This window comes from Ursus maritimus, unplaced genomic scaffold (genome assembly GCF_017311325.1).
Source record: "Ursus maritimus isolate PB19 unplaced genomic scaffold, ASM1731132v1 scaffold_5, whole genome shotgun sequence".
NCBI lineage: Eukaryota > Metazoa > Chordata > Mammalia > Carnivora > Ursidae > Ursus > Ursus maritimus.
In genome coordinates, this window is record NW_024426663.1 from 66,692,171 (window position 1) to 66,710,830 (window position 18,660).

The 18,660-nt window shown below is 48.5% G+C and overlaps 1 protein-coding gene across 1 annotated transcript in view; it reads left to right on the plus strand.

Moving 5' to 3' along the window:
* Positions 1-18,660, plus strand: part of ZNF608 (zinc finger protein 608) — a 55,893-nt gene extending 37,233 nt beyond the window's left edge. Inside the window, 7 exon segments of the mRNA XM_040622526.1 lie at positions 9,250-9,337; positions 9,860-11,440; positions 11,442-12,300; positions 13,981-14,398; positions 15,011-15,183; positions 16,489-16,642; positions 18,575-18,660. Of these exon segments, the coding sequence (XP_040478460.1) occupies positions 9,250-9,337; positions 9,860-11,440; positions 11,442-12,300; positions 13,981-14,398; positions 15,011-15,183; positions 16,489-16,642; positions 18,575-18,660 (3,359 nt within the window).

The following is an 18,660-nucleotide window of genomic DNA, read 5'->3' on the forward strand; positions in this document are numbered from 1 at the left end:
GGGGGGGGGGGGGGGGGGGGGGGGGGCAGCGGTGGGCCAGAAACAGACTTCTGTCTGCACCTGGAACTGGGGGAGTTGCAGATATTTGGTAAGCGACTTTCCGAATTCATAGCATCTCACACCCTTCCTCCCGCTTTCGGCCTGAGAATGCTCTCTTCCAGGGGCAGTGGTGTGGAGCCTGGAGGTTTGGTTGATTTTTTTTTTTGGTCTGGTCTTGCCATTTTCTTTACCTGTTTTTGAAGTTGAACTGACGACATTGTAGAGATCCTGGCTGTAGGGGTTGTAAGCGGAAAAGATGCAGTGGTTAATATTAACTGCAGGAAACGAAAGGCCTGCATTCTTTTAGTGGCATATCTTCCGTGGCAGGCGGGTCTGATCGTGGGATTGTGTTGAGGCTGTGTCCCTTCCGTTGCGGGGGGCCCGGGGCAGGGGGAATCCTGGTTTACGTGCTGGTTTATTCATCAGCCCCTTGTACACCCCTGCCTCCTAAAATAACACTCTTAAAGGAGCAACGTGGTAGGAGGTCCTAGATAGGTAAGAACCGTATCGTGACCGTGGCTCAGAGTAAACCTACTTCAATAAAATATTTATTAGATCCCTTTCCCCAACTTTTGAAAGCTTTTATATTAAGGAAGAAAAAAAAAGATCTCCTAATGAGCTAATAATTAAAGTTTGTGAGACCAGAGGGGGGGAGATGAGTCCATTCTGTTACAGTTGGCACTGAACCCTGGTCTTCCCATGAAGACAGGGAGGAGGGGGAATGAGAAATCCTTCTGCTACTCCAGTGAGGAAATTGTACCTTAAAAAAGGAGAGGGTTTGAGGATCTAGAAATCATTCGTTGACACTCATCCGCTTTCAGAGATATAAATGCAAAGGAGCAGGGGAAAATTCAGGCTTGGAACTTTGCACCAGAAATCGGAGTGGTTCTGTAGCTTATCTCCATGCCAGCCAGCCGCAGGGCATTACTTACTGGAAAGTTTGATCAAAGACTAGAAATGAAACCTCTTTATACAAGTGTATACCTACATACATAGGCTACGTATGTGGACACGGTGGCTTCGTGCATTGACATTCTTCCAAATGTCTGTCTCAGAAGACTTTGTGTTTTTTTGTCCTGTCTCCCCTCTTTTTCCCCTCTGCCTCCCCCCACCCTTCATCTTTTATCTTTTCCTTGAGCATATCACTTCATTTTACTGTGGTTGCCGGAGCCTTGATAGACCACAGGCTACAGAGCATCCCCTTGGGGTGCAGGGGTAGCTTTTAATGCAGTCTGCCTAAGTGTTAAGTGTGACTTGCTGCCTGTCGAAGCAAGCTTAGGGGGGCTCGTTCTCCCCCCCCCCCTTGTTCCCAGCAGTGTCACCTGAAACCTGTCCTCCTGCCTATCCCCAGGTGGGAGGGCCTTCTGCCTCTAAGCAGTATTGTGGGGTGAGTGGTTGCAGTTTATCTGTGTTTCAAGAGTAGCCTCAAGCCATCAAGGATAATGTTTCCTTAGGATGCGTATGTCTGCGTAACTTAAAATCAAGTGTCTTTTGTTCTCATCATGTTTAAAATCGCTTTGTAAAGATCTCCCTGTGGATTTTTTTTTTCTTCCCATTATGCTCCTTGTTCCCTGAAAAGTCTGTAATGACACTTAGGACATCTTATAATTATGAAACTTATTGAAACTTACGTACCGATTATTTAAAAAAAAAAAAGGAAAGCATCTCTTTCTGAAATTAACACTAGGTTCTAGTGATCTGTTTTGATTTGATGTATTTTTGAAAGTCCTATCTTGGGCTGTCAAAGTTTTCATGAACGATTCCACCCGCGTCATGCTTGGGTCAGTGAAAATCTTGTGACCAGCCACGGACGCCCGTGCAGGCCCCCATGCAAATGTCTGGCATGGCACTTCAGCGTTCCCCCGAGGTGCCTTACAAAAGCCTTATTTCTGCTCCCTCATCCTCCCCACCAGACTTTTTAACAGGCCATTGTGTTTTCTAGAAGTGGGAAAGGATCATGTTACTAGGGAAGCGAGAAAAGAAAAGCAGCAAGAGCCTCTTTTAGCTGACCAGTCAACTGGGTATTGACCACCTGTCTTCATGGGAAAGAAATAGATGGCAGTGAATAAGCGAGAGTCTAGTTTTCCAAGAAGCTCAATGATTTTCCCAAATCAATACAGCTCATCAGGCCTCAGAACAAAGGCTGCGGGGGCGGTGACAGTGATGGAAGTGGCTGTGTGTTCTTTTGTGTATTAAACCATAAGACCCATGGGGAAACAAGGTTTCTTTAGCTATGTTGTTTTTTTTTTTTTTTTCTCCTCCCCTCTTAGGGCTTATTCAATGTATTTAGGGGGGGAATCCTTTCAGGTTTTTTTGTTTTTGTTTTTTTAAATAAGATTTCCATAGATGGTATCCCAGTGATCAAATGTACTTTTGAAAAAGATCAGCTCAGTCCAGGAAGAGCACCATCTTTTAACATAGAGATTAGAACACCATTCTGCCATTGCCTTTTGCTCTCTGGGGTTGGCTTAGCCAATTTGTTTGGACTTCTCGCGGGTACGTTTTTCTTGTGATTGGTGGCTAGGGTTTGGAGGAACCAAAAAGCGGTGTCTCGGTGTTCAGATGAACCTCTGGCAAGTAAAGAATCATTATGATCCTCCCATAAATGCACCTTGTTCCTGATGTCCTGAAAATAACACCGAACCCTAAAAGGAATGCTGAATCGTCATCTGAGAGGTTATAATTAACGTAGATAGAGCGGTGCCAACATAGTCCAGCCGCCAGCAGAGAACATCTATCCAAACCAGCAATTTTTAGCCCGTCAGCCCTTTAATCTTTAAGCTCACTGTGCTTTCATGAAGTAGTACATTAACACCAGAGCAGAGTGCGTCTGGGGTTTATGGCTGGGGTGGCGGCACACTAGGGCATAAAGTGTTTCATTACACTCCCCTTTGTTAGTGCTGCCCTATCTCCCGAGCTCCATTGCCTTACACTATTTGTTCAGATAAAGCCCAATGTTCAGGGTGACTAATCGCAGCGCTGTGTTCCAGATGGTTTGATTACAGGATGTGGTTAAAGTGACTCTTCAAACATTCAGCTCAGCAGTAGGGCTCTTTAAAAAAAAAAGAAAAAGAAAAAACCCCCTGCATTTTTCTGGTCATGTGACAATGCTTTTCCTGTCCTAATGCTCCAGGGATACTTGGCATAGGGAGGTAGGCAAGTCCCCTCTGCTCTTTGGCCCTCGGAGATTCCATTGGCAGCCTTAGTTGTCAATTAAACATTTCCCCAAAGAGTTAGAAACTCAGTTTTGTCCTTTGAAGAAAGCTCTTTCCGAAGGTTAGGTACTCTGGAGCCAGAAAAATGAACAAGTATGTATATACAAGACTCAACCTTCTTAAGAAAGTCCCAGCATTGGATACAGCAAAACCACAACAGTAAAATGTGGGAGGGGAGGGAGTTGGAGTCCCAAGCAGTGGTGATAACTCATACCTTGTACAATGGTCATGTTGTGTAAAAATGTAGGGTAATATGATACTCAGAGTGTATGAACTTTATCCCGAACGCATGAAACCAGCATATTGTGGCCTTTTGATTGTCACTAATGTTTCCACTAGAAAAAATATATAAAAGGAAAGAAATGTGTAAACTTCAAAAAAAAAAAAAAAAGGTTTGCGGCATAACTGGGTTCCATTTCGGTGTTATTAGAGTGAGGTTTCTGTTTTCTGCATGAGTGCACGCCAAGTCCATCCAGATGTGGTAGTCTGAATAGGAGTTCAAAAAAAAAAAAAAGACGTCTGATTCCAAATTCGGCATTTGCAATGCTTGGCAGAGACGCCTGTCCCAGGGATGAGGCGCTTTAAAGACTCTGAAACAGTCTTTAAACTGTAATACAAACAGAGTTATGCTGACCCGCTGGGAAATCAGGCATTTACCCAGTTCTTGAGGAAACGTCTTCACGAATCCCAGAAACAGTAATTCATAAACCATATTTATCACCTCTTTGGAGTATAGTCTCTCCATAGAGAATTTCTATCATCTCTGCGCTCGTGGGAGATTACACTTATTGAAAAAGTATGGTGACAGTGAAAAGAAGGATTCAGATCTAGTCGCTTCTGTCACCATGCCCTAGTTCTCAGGTGTTGAGTGCACTCTGTGTGCGCTGAGCCCTGTGCTCGCAGGTGGGACAGGTGCAGCCCCGCTCCTGTGTTCCAGGGAGGGTGTTCTGGTGGGAGGAGGGGCATAGGAAGGGGCTGTGTACGAGGCTGAGAGAGTGAGCCTTGGTAGTGTTCAAATGTGGGAGGAGCTTCTTTGACGCTTCCCTGATAGACTGAGTTTGGTATGCGTTTGGTGGGTTTTCCCTGTCGTTCAGGGTCCCAGATGAAGGAGACCCTGCCATCCTGTGGTGGCGTTCAGGGTCACTGTAGTCTCCGTGCCAGCCAGCCAGAACGAGGAGGAGGTTAGAAGTACATGCACGGGGGCATTGTTGTGGGCCAGGCCCGTAAGTGGCACACCTGCAGTCCCTCACTTAGCCGTCACAGACCTGAGTGTGCCGGGCGGGAGGTTGGGGAGTGTCTAGCCGTGGACTCAGAGGCAAGCACGGATCCTGGTGAGCGTCCACTGGTCAGAGGACTGGGTGTGGAGCGCAGTGGGGGCCTCGGGAGGGGGTGGCCGTGTTTTGGTGGCATACACCATCGGCGTGGGAGCGGAGAGCATTCAGAGAAGAGGGAACATTGGCCTTTGTCTCTCTTTGGTGCTAATTCATGAGGAACTTCCCTTGGAGATTGGGACTAGGACATCTTAAGGGGATTGAAATTGTGGCATAAACAGTGGTTGAAGAAACTCATTTCGGCTGGAGGGGGAAGAAAAAAGAGAGTGAGCTGGAGGCGAGAATGTTTCCATGGTCGTTGTCCTTGCCTGGGTGAAAGCCTGTGCATGGACGGTGGGAAGACTTTCCCTGCAGGGTATCAGAAGGCCCCTCTGGGAGCAAGGTATTCAAAAACAGATTTCAGTGGAGAACCAGGAACAACTTTTTAACAGGATGGCTGGAGAAAAATGGGGCAGTCCTGGGTGCTGGTGAACCCCTGTCTCTGATGAAAAGGAGGAAGAAGGGACACACAACACAGGTACCGAGGGCCTTGCACCCATCGGCTTCCTCATCTCCTAGCTCTTGTGTCCTTAGGGCTTTGGCCTGCTGTAGTCCTCTCAGCCTCTAGTACCTTGTGACCTTGAGATTTCTACTTCTATTATCAATTTTCCTTGTGACTAATTCCGATTCCCAAAAAAAGTCCCTGTTTGGCTGCCTCAGCTTTAGACACCCATCGCTGGAACCATCCAACGAAGCCAGGGTGAGGATTACTGTTTTAGGAGTCTAGTCGCGGAAGACTCCCCTCTGAGCAGGGACTGTGGGCAGGGTAAGCCCGAGGAACATCTCATCCAGGGTCTAGTTTAATGTGATGGATTAAGGGAGCTGCTGCATAGGTATGGGTAATCCGTAAGCTACCCTTCCCTTTCTGGATGACAGGGTGTGCCTGTGTTGGTTCTCAGTTTGCAAGCTCTTGCAGGATGGAGTTTGGATGGAGGTCCAGCTAGACCGTGGCTGATTCCATAGCACCAAATAAGTACCTAGCGGATACCCTCAGGTTGCGCATTAAATGCTTAATGGGCCTGATCGCCTCCCTGGGAGCACCTCACTGCTAAGTATGACAAGAGCAAGTAGTTAGAACCCTGGGACTGTGGAATCCTTACGTGATCTCAGGGCTCTTTTGGCTTGTAGAGGTCACAGGCTCTACATTGTAGAACACAGAGCGTGTTCTTTTTAAGTGTCCTGTAGATAATACATGTTTTATGGGACAGTAGCTTAGATTCTGTGTCAGTATCCGGTACAAAACCTTAATATAAATAAGAAAACCCTGTGTGGTGAGCACACACAGACCATCCATTGCTGTTTTCAGCTGTAGTCATACTTAATTGGCACTAATCTTCAGATCTTTTTCAAATATAAAACGTTTCAGGGCAGGCATTATTAGCACTTTGAGAAAGACCATTCCCTGGGTGGGAGAGGAAGACAATAAACCTAGAGGGATACTGGAGAATATAAAGATGAAAAAGGCTGGTGTAGAGTGTCCCCAGCACCTGGGTCACAGGCGAGGCATTTGGAAGAATAAATGTGCATTAAAAGAAATACCAAATCCGTTTGGAACACATGTATATTTATTTCCAGTGTATATAAGATAAATGAGAAACACAACTGCACCCAGATTTATGAAATTCAAAGTAGAACTTTTAAAGGACTAATTTTCATTTTGGTTATTTCAAAAGTAGAGTCCACTTTACATGCCCATGGGTGACAAAGTGTTCACGCTGTTGGGACTTCAGCAAAAAACGATAAACCATTTGCATGTTGGAGGGCTGAAACACCACCTTTCTACTTGGCCCCTCACAATGGGATGTTGTGTAAACACAGACTTCCCTTACAAAGAAACAATACACTTTGTAGTTCATATGAGAAGCATTCCTTAAGCCTTCTTTCCAGTTCGGCTGTGCAAACATGTGCGTGTGTATACTCGCACGTGAATGCTAGGCAGATAGAAATACTCTGTGGCAGAAAGAAAAATAGATACAGGCACACGTATTTAATTAGCCCTGCTTGATGGAGACTCTTCAAAAAAATCTCCCCGGGAGCAGAGCATTTATTTTGAGCATTTCGAATACCGAGGGCTTCTAGAAAAACCACGCTGGCTGATTGAGGCCCTATTGAAGTTGGGAATGGACTTGACGGGACTTTTTTTTTTCTTCCCCGTGGAGTGCGGATACTGGTGATGCTAGCAGTCTCGCTAGTGCTTCCCCACGAGGTCTGCCGGTGTGGCTTCTAGAAACACAGCCTCCGGCGGTGGGACTGGTTTTACGGTGTGCAAGCCGCAGTGTGAGCTCAGTCTTTGTGACAGCTTCCAGCGCGGTAGCCCCACAGCAGTAGCAGCGGCTGACTGCCTGTTCGGGGTCCCCACGTTTCCCTGGGTCCTGTCTGGGGAAGCACAGATTCGGTCCCGGGGGCTGCGAGCGGGCGTGCGCGGCGCCCCGAGCGCCGCGGCGGCCCCAGTCCTCCGCGGAGCCCCTTTATCCGCGGCCGCCGCCTCGCGGCTCCGGGCGACCGCCCTGGGCCCAGCCAATCAGACGCGAGCGTTCCCAGCAGGCGCCGGCCAATCGGCGGCCCGCGTTTGCTGGAAACGCGAAACCCTTAGGGGAAAAGCAATAACAAAAGCCTTTCACTGCAGACAAATGTTAAGTGTCTGTGCAGACTTTTCCTGTTTTTAATTTTATTACTGCAAGAATGGAGGGTTTGTTGTTTCTTTCATGTTTCCTTTCAAGCAATTTTAATTATACATTTGTGCTACATCAGGGACTCGGGAACGCAGTGATTCAGCCCTATTGCGTCTAAAGCTAAAATGCAGTCACCTTGTGGTAATACAGATATGTTCCCGCACTGTAAATATAGCTGACATGCTGAAGAATTTTAAGCAGCTGCAAAGGTCTTTGACACCACACACAGTGCCCCAGAGAGCACATGATGAGAAAACCAGCTCCGTCTTCCCCTTCGCCTCCCCGCCCACCCCCTCCCTTTTCCTGGAGGGATGTGCTCATAAAGAATCCTTTCCTCCAATTGTTCTTCTTGTGCAAATTTTGACCAAATGCCTAATTACCATTGATTCTCATCTCAATATGAATTTTTATACTCAGTGGTTTTAAAAAAAATTTCCCCAGGGAATTAGAATGGAATCAACCATGATTTGAGGAAATGCTTGCTTTGCTACATTCCCGTCCCCCTCCCACCTCCTCCCACCACCCCACCATCGCTGCAGTGAGTAAATTCAGTTGTCACCTAATAGCAACAGAGAGCATGTGGGAAACCATTTTTAAATCTCTTTCGGAGACTTTTGAAAGAAATCCCTCCTTCCCCACTACCTGAGTTCCAACCATTCAAATATTTTTACCTGCCGTGAAAACGTTCCCAAGGAAATTAGTCTTAACCTTGTGAGGTGTCCCTTACGGTAAAGGGGTGCAATACGGGTTTTCTAGACAATTCAAAATGGCAGTGAGTGAGTGAGCAAACCAGCTAGAAGTAGGCTTTGAGTACTGTCCCTTGGCGTTTCCAAGATAGAATGGATTGTAGGTATAGCAGAGAAAACAAAGGCTCACTTAAATGTTTCATTTATTTACCCTAATATTTTAGGTATGTCTCAAAATCGAGGTCCTTTTATCGTACGTTTTTAAGGGGTGATTAAAAAATATATATGGCGCTTGTCCCCTAGAGAAATAAAGAGGATGTTCTATTTTGTTTTCCTGTGACATTTGGTATACTAAGTGCACTTAAGTTTAGTAATTCACAGATGCAGTGCTAAATTAAATTGTCTGTCTGCAAAGCAGTTGGGAAAAGCAGAATGGCTTGCAGGAAACAAGTGTGTTGGTTTTGAGATTTTTCTTCTAATCCTCTGTGGCAAATGCTTACTAAAGTTGATTCTAAAGATAACCCCAAGAGCAAACCTATTGTGCACATTTATTTTCTTAAGAGGGCTATTTTAGGAGTCCTTAATATGAAACAAGACCAAACAGTGAAACAGATACCATACCGTGGCTGATGCTTGTCTCACAAAGCCAGAGAGGGGAGGATTAGAATGAAAGAGAAGTCATAGCTGATTGTCTGCTCTCTGGACTCTAAGCCCCCCGCTCTCCCCTTCTCCGCCTATTTTTGTGCACTCGCATAATGTTTTTCTAAATAAAAATCACCATGATTTTATATTGTTGAATTGGAAACAAAGCCGATGCCTTTCAGTCACCTTCTGGTTAAAGCGCTGGTAACTGGCGCTTAGTTTTTGTTGGCTGCTTGCCAGGCGAAAGCAATTATGTGTAATAATAGAAAAATTAAGAGGTGAGTGTTGCTGTTTTACGGCAGGACATGGCAAAAACCATTTCCTTCTGTCAGCAGTATCTTGATTACACTCTCACACACGGTATTACCCTTTGTACCGCATGCGCACAGGCATGATTACACACACACACACACACACACACACACACACACACACACACAATTTCCTGTGGGTTTTCACTTGAGGTCACTGAAACCAGAAAGAGGAAGAATGTAAACCACAGCTTTTGAAAGCAAATGAGAATAGAACTTTGCTGGTAAAATAATTGCCATCACCGTCATCATCATCATCTGGAAATAGAGGAATCAGTGCTAACCGTGGTTCTCTTCATTATCCATTCCTGCAGGTGTTCTAGTGGTCAATGTCACGTGGAGGAACAAGACTTACGTAGGGACCCTGCTGGACTGCACCAAGCACGACTGGGCCCCTCCCAGGTATGCACAGGGCCTTTTATTTCAAGAGCTCTGTTTTCTCTCCACCTTCCTCTTCCCTTCTCCTTCCCCCTGTCCTCTCTTTGCAAAGAAACCTGAGAGATAGATTAATAATGCATAAAAGTCTGCCTGTAATTGAAACCAGGCAAAAGAGGAACGATCAGTTCAGGCTTGCACACAGTGAAATGCAGATGCCGGATTTCTTCTCAGTCACAGAGAGTCCTCCCTGCCCCTTCTCCCTCTCTCCTTTGTTTCCTTCTCTTCTTAAAATGGGACTTTGAACTGGATTCGAAGCTAGCTATCCCAGCCATTTTTCTTTGGTGTTCTGAAGAATATACACCCTCCCTAGCCGGTTCTTCTGCAGGGAACGCCGCTGTCAGCGGAAGGACAGGGTGTGTTTCCTTTTCTGGGCCCAGCCTTCAAGCTGCAGGGCTGTTGGCCGCTCTTGCCTGCATTGTGTGCCTCCTGTTTTCACCTGGCTCTTTTGGGAGTGCTCATTTTGACGTCTGTTGCTTGCTTTCCTAGGTTCTGTGAGTCCCCGACCAGCGACCTGGAGATGAGAGGGGGCCGGGGCCGAGGGAAGAGAGCCAGGTCTGCCGCGGCGGCTCCGGGCTCAGAGGCCAGCTTCGCGGAGTCCAGAGGGCTGCACAACAAGAACAGAGGGGGGGCCAATGGGAAGGGGAGGCGGGGCAGCCTCAACGCCAGTGGGCGAAGGACACCCCCAAATTGCGCCGCCGAGGACATCAAAGCCAGCCCCTCCTCCACCAACAAAAGGAAAAACAAGCCCCCGATGGAGCTGGACCTGAATTCCAGCTCCGAGGACAATAAGCCCGGGAAGCGTGTCCGCACAAATTCCAGAAGCACTCCGACCACTCCTCAAGGGAAACCAGAGACTACTTTTTTGGACCAAGGCTGCTCCTCTCCAGTGTTAATCGACTGCCCCCACCCCAACTGCAACAAAAAGTACAAGCACATCAACGGGCTGAGGTACCACCAAGCTCACGCACACTTAGACCCAGAGAACAAGCTGGAGTTCGAGCCCGACAGCGAGGACAAGATCTCAGACTGCGAAGAGGCGTTGAGTCATGTGGCGCTCGAGTGCAGCGAGCCCAGCACAAGTCTCTCGGCCTACGAGCAGGTGAAGCCGCCCGCGTCTCCTGGCTCTGGGCACCCCCCTGGCACTCCCAAGGGGAAGAGAGAGCTGATGAGCAATGGTCCGGGTTCTGTCATTGGCTCTAAAGCAGGCAAGAACTCTGGCAAAAAGAAGGGCCTTCACAGTGAGCTGAACAACCTCCCGGTGATCTCCAACATGACGGCCGCCCTGGACAGTTGCCCGGCGGCAGACGGCAGCTTGGCCGCCGAGATGCCCAAACTCGAAGCGGAAGGCTTGATCGACAAGAAGAGTGCGGGCGACAAAGAAAAGGGCAAGAAAGCCAACAACTGCAAAATGGACAAAAATCTCTCTAAACTTAAAACTGCCCGGCCCATCGCCCCCGCCCCCGCGCCTGCTCCCGCACCCCCGCAACTCATCGCCATCCCGACTGCAGCCTTTACGAGCACCACAACGGGGACCATCCCCGGACTGCCCTCCCTCACCACAACTGTTGTGCAGGCCACACCAAAGAGCCCTCCGTTGAAGCCCATTCAGCCAAAGCCCACGATTATGGGGGAGCCCATCACCGTGAACCCAGCTCTCGTGTCCCTCAAAGACAAGAAGAAGAAGGAGAAGCGGAAGCTTAAGGACAAAGAAGGGAAGGAGTCGGGGAGCCCCAAGCTGGATGCCAAGCTGGGCAAACTCGAAGATGCCAAGGGGGCAGGGAAAGATTTATCTGGGCATTTTTTAAAGGACCACCTCAGCAAGAGTGAAGGGCTGGCTAACGGACTGTCGGAATCTCAGGAGAGCCGAATGGCCAGCATCAAAGCCGAGGCGGATAAGGTTTACACTTTCACGGACAACGCCCCCAGCCCGTCCATAGGCAGCGCCTCGAGGATGGAATGCAGCACTTTGGTGAACGGCCAGGCACCCATGGCCCCACTGCACGTGCTCACCCAGAACGGTGCCGAGACGTCTGCGGCCAAGACCAGCAGCCCAGCCTATTCGGACATTTGGTTCCGACAGCCGGTCAGAGGGCATGCGGTCCAAGGCCAGTTCCCCATCAGACATCATTTCTAGTAAGGAGGGTGTTGTCAAAGGGCATCCTTCGGCTACAGCACAATCATCTCAGATGAAAGAGTCCCATTCTCCCTACTACCACGGCTACGATCCTTACTATTCTCCAAGTTACATGCACCCCGGGCAGGTGGGAGCCCCTGCTGCTGGGAACGGCGGGAGCACGCAGGCCCTGAAGATCAAGAAGGAGTCCGAGGAGGACACAGAAAAGAAAGACAAGGCGGAGCAGCTCGACGCCAAGAAGGTGGACCATACCTCGGCATCCTTACAGCCTCAGCACCAGTCGGTGATCACACAGAGACACCCGGCCCTGGCGCAGTCGCTTTACTACGGCCAGTATGCCTATGGGCTCTATATGGACCAGAAGTCCCTGATGGCCACCAGCCCTGCCTATAGACAGCAGTACGAGAAGTACTATGAGGACCAGAGGCTGGCAGAGCAGAAAATGGCCCAGGCTGGCAGAGGAGACTGCGACAGGAAAAACGAGCTCCCCTTGAAAGAGCTGGGCAAGGAGGACAGTAAACAGAAAAACCTGCCGTCTGCCACAATCTCAAAAGCTCCCTCTACCCCGGAGCCTAACAAAACCCATTCTAAACTAGGGCCGCCAGTGCCTAATAAAACTGAGGAGACAGGTAAATCACAGCTTCTCCCCAGTCACCAGCAGCAGCTTCAGGCCGACAGCTTCAAAGCTAAGCAGATGGAAAACCACCAGCTTATTAAAGAGGCTGTAGAAATGAAGTCTGTCATGGACTCTATGAAGCAGACAGGTGTAGACCCAACCTCGAGATTTAAACAAGTAAGACTGTGGAGCGTGGCCCCCACAGGGAGAGAGCGAGTCTGAGACGTGGACGTGTCTGGGCTTGATCTGGTTAGACGTCTTCACAGGAAATAAGCCAAGGGCTCATTAGGGTTGATCCCTCTCCTCCTGAAACATATTCGAAAAGGTTCCCCCAGGAGTTATTGCGTACCTCGCAAGCGTTGTGTTACTCACGATGGCCTTGTCGTGTTGGGTAGTGAAGGGAACTTCGGACCTGGGCTTTGCAGACTGGTGTTCCCTGCCGTTCACTCACTGGGAATCTGACGAGGTCCCCCAGTTTCTTACTGAGTCCAGAGTGAGGGAATTCTACCACGTGGCCGCTGAGACCCTGAGTCTGGGCTCTACAATGTTTGTTCTGTTGTATTTCCAAAGTCCTCCTGGCACCTTCGATACACATTTCCCACTCGTCTCTCATAAAACTTGGGGTCCAGGTGCCTTTCACATGATGTCTGAGATGCCTAGGTGTTAAGAGCCCTGGAGCGGGGCTCAGTGCCCTTGGCCTGTGAGGTGAAGGGGTGGGGGGTGTCGGGGTGCATGGGGCCTCCTGCAGTCCACCCGTCACCCTCTGTCAGCCAGCCTGAGGTTCCACGGGCAGGCACCTAAAAACCAGCCACCATGAAATCACGCACCTGCTGACACTTTCTGTGATGGCGCACGCATCCTCACTCACGGTGGCCCCCTGAGAGTTAACTCTGGGGTTTCCCAGTGTCCCGACGCCCTCTCCACTCCCACGCTTTTATCCCTGGGGAATCTCAGAGCAAGGGGATCCCGTCTCCATGCTCACTACTGCCTACAAGTTGAGACTTAGCCCCAGGGCTGAATGTTCTCTCGGGACCTAAATACCCCGTGGGTTTTTGTCATGAATGGGCTGGGAGTCACAGAGCCTTTTGGGGTCTTCAGTTCCCCCACTTCTGGAGGCCTGAACCGGGCCCTGGCTTCACAGGGCTGCATTAGAGCCATGCAGTTTGGAGGGGGGTTAGAGGTGCCTTTGTTTTCTAATAGAAAAGCTATAATGTGTGCTATTAATTTGAAACTTTGTTTTGATTAACATGTCTGCACAGGGGATGTGAGCCCTTATATTAAGCCTCAGCTGCTGTAGGTGAAGAAAATATGTTAGGAAACCAAGAGTTTCCCCCGCTAACTGATGTTAATTGATACGATGATGATTTAAATTTACTTTGAACTAGCTGGAGTTGGGAATTTTAAAATTCTTCTTGCGTACGTGAGATAGTAAAGGGAAAATGAGTTTTCAAGTAACTTGTGTCTGAGCATGCTGTTTTAATGTCGAAGGATCCCACAAAGGGCCCGGCTCCGGATTCCCGCAGACCTAAGTTTGCGGCCCAGCTCCACCCTGGGCAGCAGTGCGACCCCCATGTTCCTGGAGCTTTAAAAGCTTTGGTTTTGTCTGGTGTAAAAGAGGTGGATCATGATGCCTATCTTAGACGTCATGATTTTGTGAGAGAGGGAGGTAAGGCTCTTGCACAGTGCAAGGGCAGAAATACATGTGAATTTAGGATTAGAAGTAAGAGATTTAATAATGCTGTCATGGTGATTCATGGGTTTGGCTTCAAATTGAAATTTTAAAACAAAATTCTTTCCTTTTTCTTTCGTTTCCTTTTTCTTTTCTTTCTTTTTTTCTTTCTTTTTTTTAAAAATTAGGATCCAGATTCAAGGACATGGCATCATTACGTCTACCAGCCCAAATACCTGGATCAGCAAAAGTCAGAAGAGCTTGATAGGGAGAAGAAATTAAAAGAGGATAGTCCCAGGAAGACCCCCACTAAGGAGGGGGGGGTGCCCAGCCTTCCCGTATCACTAACGAGCATTAAAGAGGAGCCCAAAGAGGCCAAGCGTCCTGATTCTCAGTCCCTGGAGGAGAGCAAGCTGAAAAATGAGGATGGAAAGACGCCTGTGAACTGGAAGGACTCTCGGGGAGCGAGAGTGGCGGTGTCCTCGCCCATGAGTCAGCATCAGTCCTACATACAGTACTTGCATGCTTATCCTTACCCACAGATGTATGACCCCAGCCACCCTGCATACCGGGCTGTCTCTCCCGTCCTAATGCACAGTTACCCTGGTACGTGTCGCGGGTTCTCGCTATATTGGAGGGAACAGGCTGCGTGCAAATATTAGCTATGTAAGAAACTTAGGATAAATGAGACGCTTCACCAGTAACCTTTATTTTGCTTGTTTTTAGGCTGCTTCAAGTCCTCAAGGTTAAACTTACTTAATATGAGGGGTTTTTTTGGGGGGGGGGGTTGTTTTGTTTTGTTCTGCTTTGTTCAGATAAAACATCAAGCGTCCTCAGCTCTCGTTTGCGTAGACCCTGACGGTCTGCTCTAGCCGGTAGACTGACGCATACTTTATTGCCTATGAAAATATTCTAAGCACTTACTGTCATAATCATTATAGTTACTATTCCTTTCACTTAAGCGGACACAGAAATGTATGAAACGGCTATAAGCTCAATTCTGTTTATAACCTCCGTTCATCAGGATGAATTAACTGGGAGAAGAAAATCGGAGAGCCTGCGTACGGTGTAACGATGATGTAGCCCACTCTTAATGTCATCCCCTATTTTAAGATCTCCGACTCTTGTCCCAAATTCGTGGAACCCGGATGACTCTTGGTTTTGTTTTTTAAAAGATGGCGCCCATAACTTGCTGTGGTATTTGTCGTGCACCTGCAGGGGCCTACCTCTCTCCGGGATTTCATTATCCTGTGTATGGGAAGATGTCGGGGAGAGAAGAGGCAGAGAAAGTCAGTGGCAGCCCTAGCATCAACACGAAAACGACGACGGAGTCGAAAGCGCTGGACTTGTTGCAACAGCACGCCAGCCAGTACCGCAGCAAGTCTCCCGCCGTAAGCCTTAGCCTTTTGTTGTTGCTTCAAAGTGCCGTGGTTTGGGGGGGAGAGAAGGGGACAAGCTAGGAAACGGTCTTGAAATATAAATGGCTTTCGAGCCCAGCTGTGATTTCAAGATGCTGTTTTATCCTCACACATCAAGCATGGAATGTTCACACGTGAGATGCTTTCACACACACAATAGTGGTCCGCGCACGCGCGTGTGGTGCCAGTGAGCTCCTCTGTTGCAGAATGCACCGCCCCGACTGCCAGGAGCGTGCTGGGGAGGGGCACGCTGAAATTCGTGGGAACCACCTTTGGGTGCGAAGTATTTTTGATGCCCCATCGGATGTTGGCGGCGGCATCTGCTCTGTTATGCCCTTGATCCCTCCTTGTGTCCCCGTAGCTTCCTGAAGCCACGGGAACAGGTGCCTTTGTGAAAGATGGCTCCACCCTTGCTCCCCCCCTCCCCACCCCACCCCCCAAGGAAAAAGACAGACAAAGGACGTGGTTGTTCTTGCTTAGAAAAGAGAAGTTTAGAATAGCATGTAGGATCTGTGGTGTGGATGCGTCCACCAGAGACTCTGTGAGAAAAGATGATTTATGGGTCTCTTTCTGCGGCTACTCCTAGGGCAGAGAATTTTTCAAGGGAGGACAAAGAACCTTTAGGTAAGTTAAAGTTGTGGTGGGTAGAAATGTATAGGAAAGACAGTCCTTAACTGAACTGTGATTTGGGAGAACCAGGAGCTTCTCTAGGCACCTTCAAAAACGGGAAGATTCTGGAATGCTTCCAGAGGCATAGGGCAACGATTTCCTGTACTCGACATTGACGAACAATGCTGAGATGCGTATTTTCAATGGCTTAAAACAGAGACCGGAATAGTTGAAGTTACGAAATAGATTCTCCCAATGTAAACAAAATACAAGGATGATTGGAAAACTTGACTTAAATCTCTGCGACTACTTTTTTTGCCCCTCGATCAAAGTATGAAAGTTGTTTCTGGGAAAAAAAATTGGGTAGATTATAATCTTGCGATTATGAGTGGGTATAAAGAAAAGTTCTCTTATTTCCCCCATTTGAGAAAAACCTTGATGCCCCTTGGTTTCTTTTAGGTGGGAGCATTTCTTTAGTGTTGGCTTAATTCCAGCCGAAACTCAGGCATGCCTTTTGATGTTGTCTTCCGTGAATAAGGCGTGTGAAGGATCTCCGCATTTGCTTTTTAATCATTGACAAATACTGCTCAAGGGACAGAGGTGGTTTGCTGCTCCTACCAGTTGTTTTTCAGAGTTTTAAGAAGGGCCCATCTCTCTTTTCTGTTGCAGCCCGTGGAGAAGGCGACGGCAGAGCGGGAGCGGGAGGCAGAAAGGGAGAGGGACCGCCACTCCCCCTTTGGCCAGCGACACCTGCACACGCACCACCACACCCACGTTGGCATGGGGTACCCACTCATCCCTGGTCAATATGACCCTTTCCAAGGTCAGCAGTTCCCGTCGTTATCGAGTGGCTCATTGTGCTGGGAAAACTGTTTGCCCAAAGTACCTTTCATGTCTTAAAATAAATATATTGAGCTTTGAGTTCACGTTAACTCTGGGGAGTAAATCAGTTCTTAATTCTTATTTCTTAGTATTTCCTAGTGACACAACGGAGGCGATTGCCCACATCTTTTGTGTTCTGTCGAGATGTGAGATGGCTCCCACTTAATAATTGTCACTGGTTGATGTTATCGGCAGCTTACTGTTATCTCGCAGACCGGGGTGGCGGCCAGTGTCTCGGGCACCGAATATAACAATCAGAAGATCAGATAGCTCCTGAGGGAAATTGCGGAGGAAGAAAGGAGGGGTGGGGAGAGGCCTTGGTGAAATCGCCGTGATCTCTGCAGGCCTTTCCAGTTGCTCTCCCCCCCAGCCCCCGGAAGTCATGGGAGCGACACGATCCAGTTTAACACTTTTAATCGCCTCTAAATCAGGCACTCTCTGCGGCCGTTCATGGCTGTGACTTTGAAGAAGAAGAAACATTTTGAAAAAACCATAGAATCGACGTGAGAGAGCCTTCGATTTGTGGTGTTACTAGCCGAGCTGGTGCCATTGGTCCCAGCTCAGTCACCTCGTGGCGGCAGGGGGTGGGGGGGTACCGGCCCCATCGCTGCCAACAGATCCACCTGCCGGGTTCTTGCTGTGTGAGTCAGCTCAGACTGCCAGGTGAAATGTCACAGACTCTCTGGCTTTCAACAGCAGACGTTTTTCCCATAGTTCTGGAGGCTGGGAGTCTGAGATCAGGGTACCAGCATGGCTGCTTGGTGGTGAGCGCTCTGTTCCTGGCTTGAAGGAAGCTGCCATCTTGTTGTGTACTTCTGTGTGTGTGTGTGTGTGTATACTTTGTGTGTGTGTGTGTGTGTGTGTGTGTGTGAGAGAGAGAGAGAGAGAGAGAGAGAATGCGCACACGCTACCTTCTGATATCTCTTCTTTAAGGACACTGATCTTGTTGGATTAGGGCACCATCCTTATGACCTCATTTAGCTTTAATTATTTAGGTCCTCTCTTCAGATAGTTAGTTACATTGGGGGGTAGGGCACCCACATAGGAATTGGGGGGGGACACATTCAGTTCATAGTACTTGCCACATGGCCCCTTCTTCTGCTGTGTGAATACAGGGTAGCCTGTAGAAAGGTGCATCCCAAAGTGGGCAGTGCTCTGCACACGTGAAGGGTCATTTTTATTTATTCATCTTGTGCTGCTCGCCGTCAGCTAGTGGTGTTAAGAAGAAACAGGACACAGGAGAGTCCTCTTCCCCAAGTTTACACTTGTTTATTCTCACTTTTCCGGGGTGGTTTTCTGTAGAAGGAAAAATCACTTCCTATTAGGCAACTTCATGCCATCTGGAGCCCTTCCGTTCTCTGGACTGCCTGCCATCTTTCTCTTGCAGGGTAGAAGTTAAGACCATTTCTAAGTTCGATTCGTTGATTTCGTGTGAATTCCTTACGGGGTGCATTGTGTTCCTCCGCTGGGGACATGTTAAAGTGACCAAAGTTATTACGAAAGTCTTGGGTTCTGAGCAAATAGCGTGTTGCTTCCATCATTCACTGTGACTTGATTCCGGTTGTGACCCAGTACCTACTATTTTTCCCGAGCTTCTGTTCAGGAATGCGCGCAAACCATTGAGCACCATGCAGCATCTGAGAGAGGGACAGCTCCGTATTCTCTTTGAATAGCTATTAAGACAACTGCAGAGTTTTGGGTAAATGGGTAGATGTGGGTTAGACCACGCCGTTTGTGCTCCGTCCTTGCTGCATGAAACATGCCGTGTGTGTGTTTAGGAAAGGACAGATCGCTGTCGCCCTTTACTCCGGGGCCCCGTACCTGCTCTTATCTTTCCAAATGTCACCAAAACCCTACATTTTTTCCCCATTAGGCTTGACCTCCGCCGCCCTTGTTGCCTCGCAGCAGGTGGCTGCCCAGGCATCGGCATCAGGAATGTTCCCTGCACAAAGAAGGTAA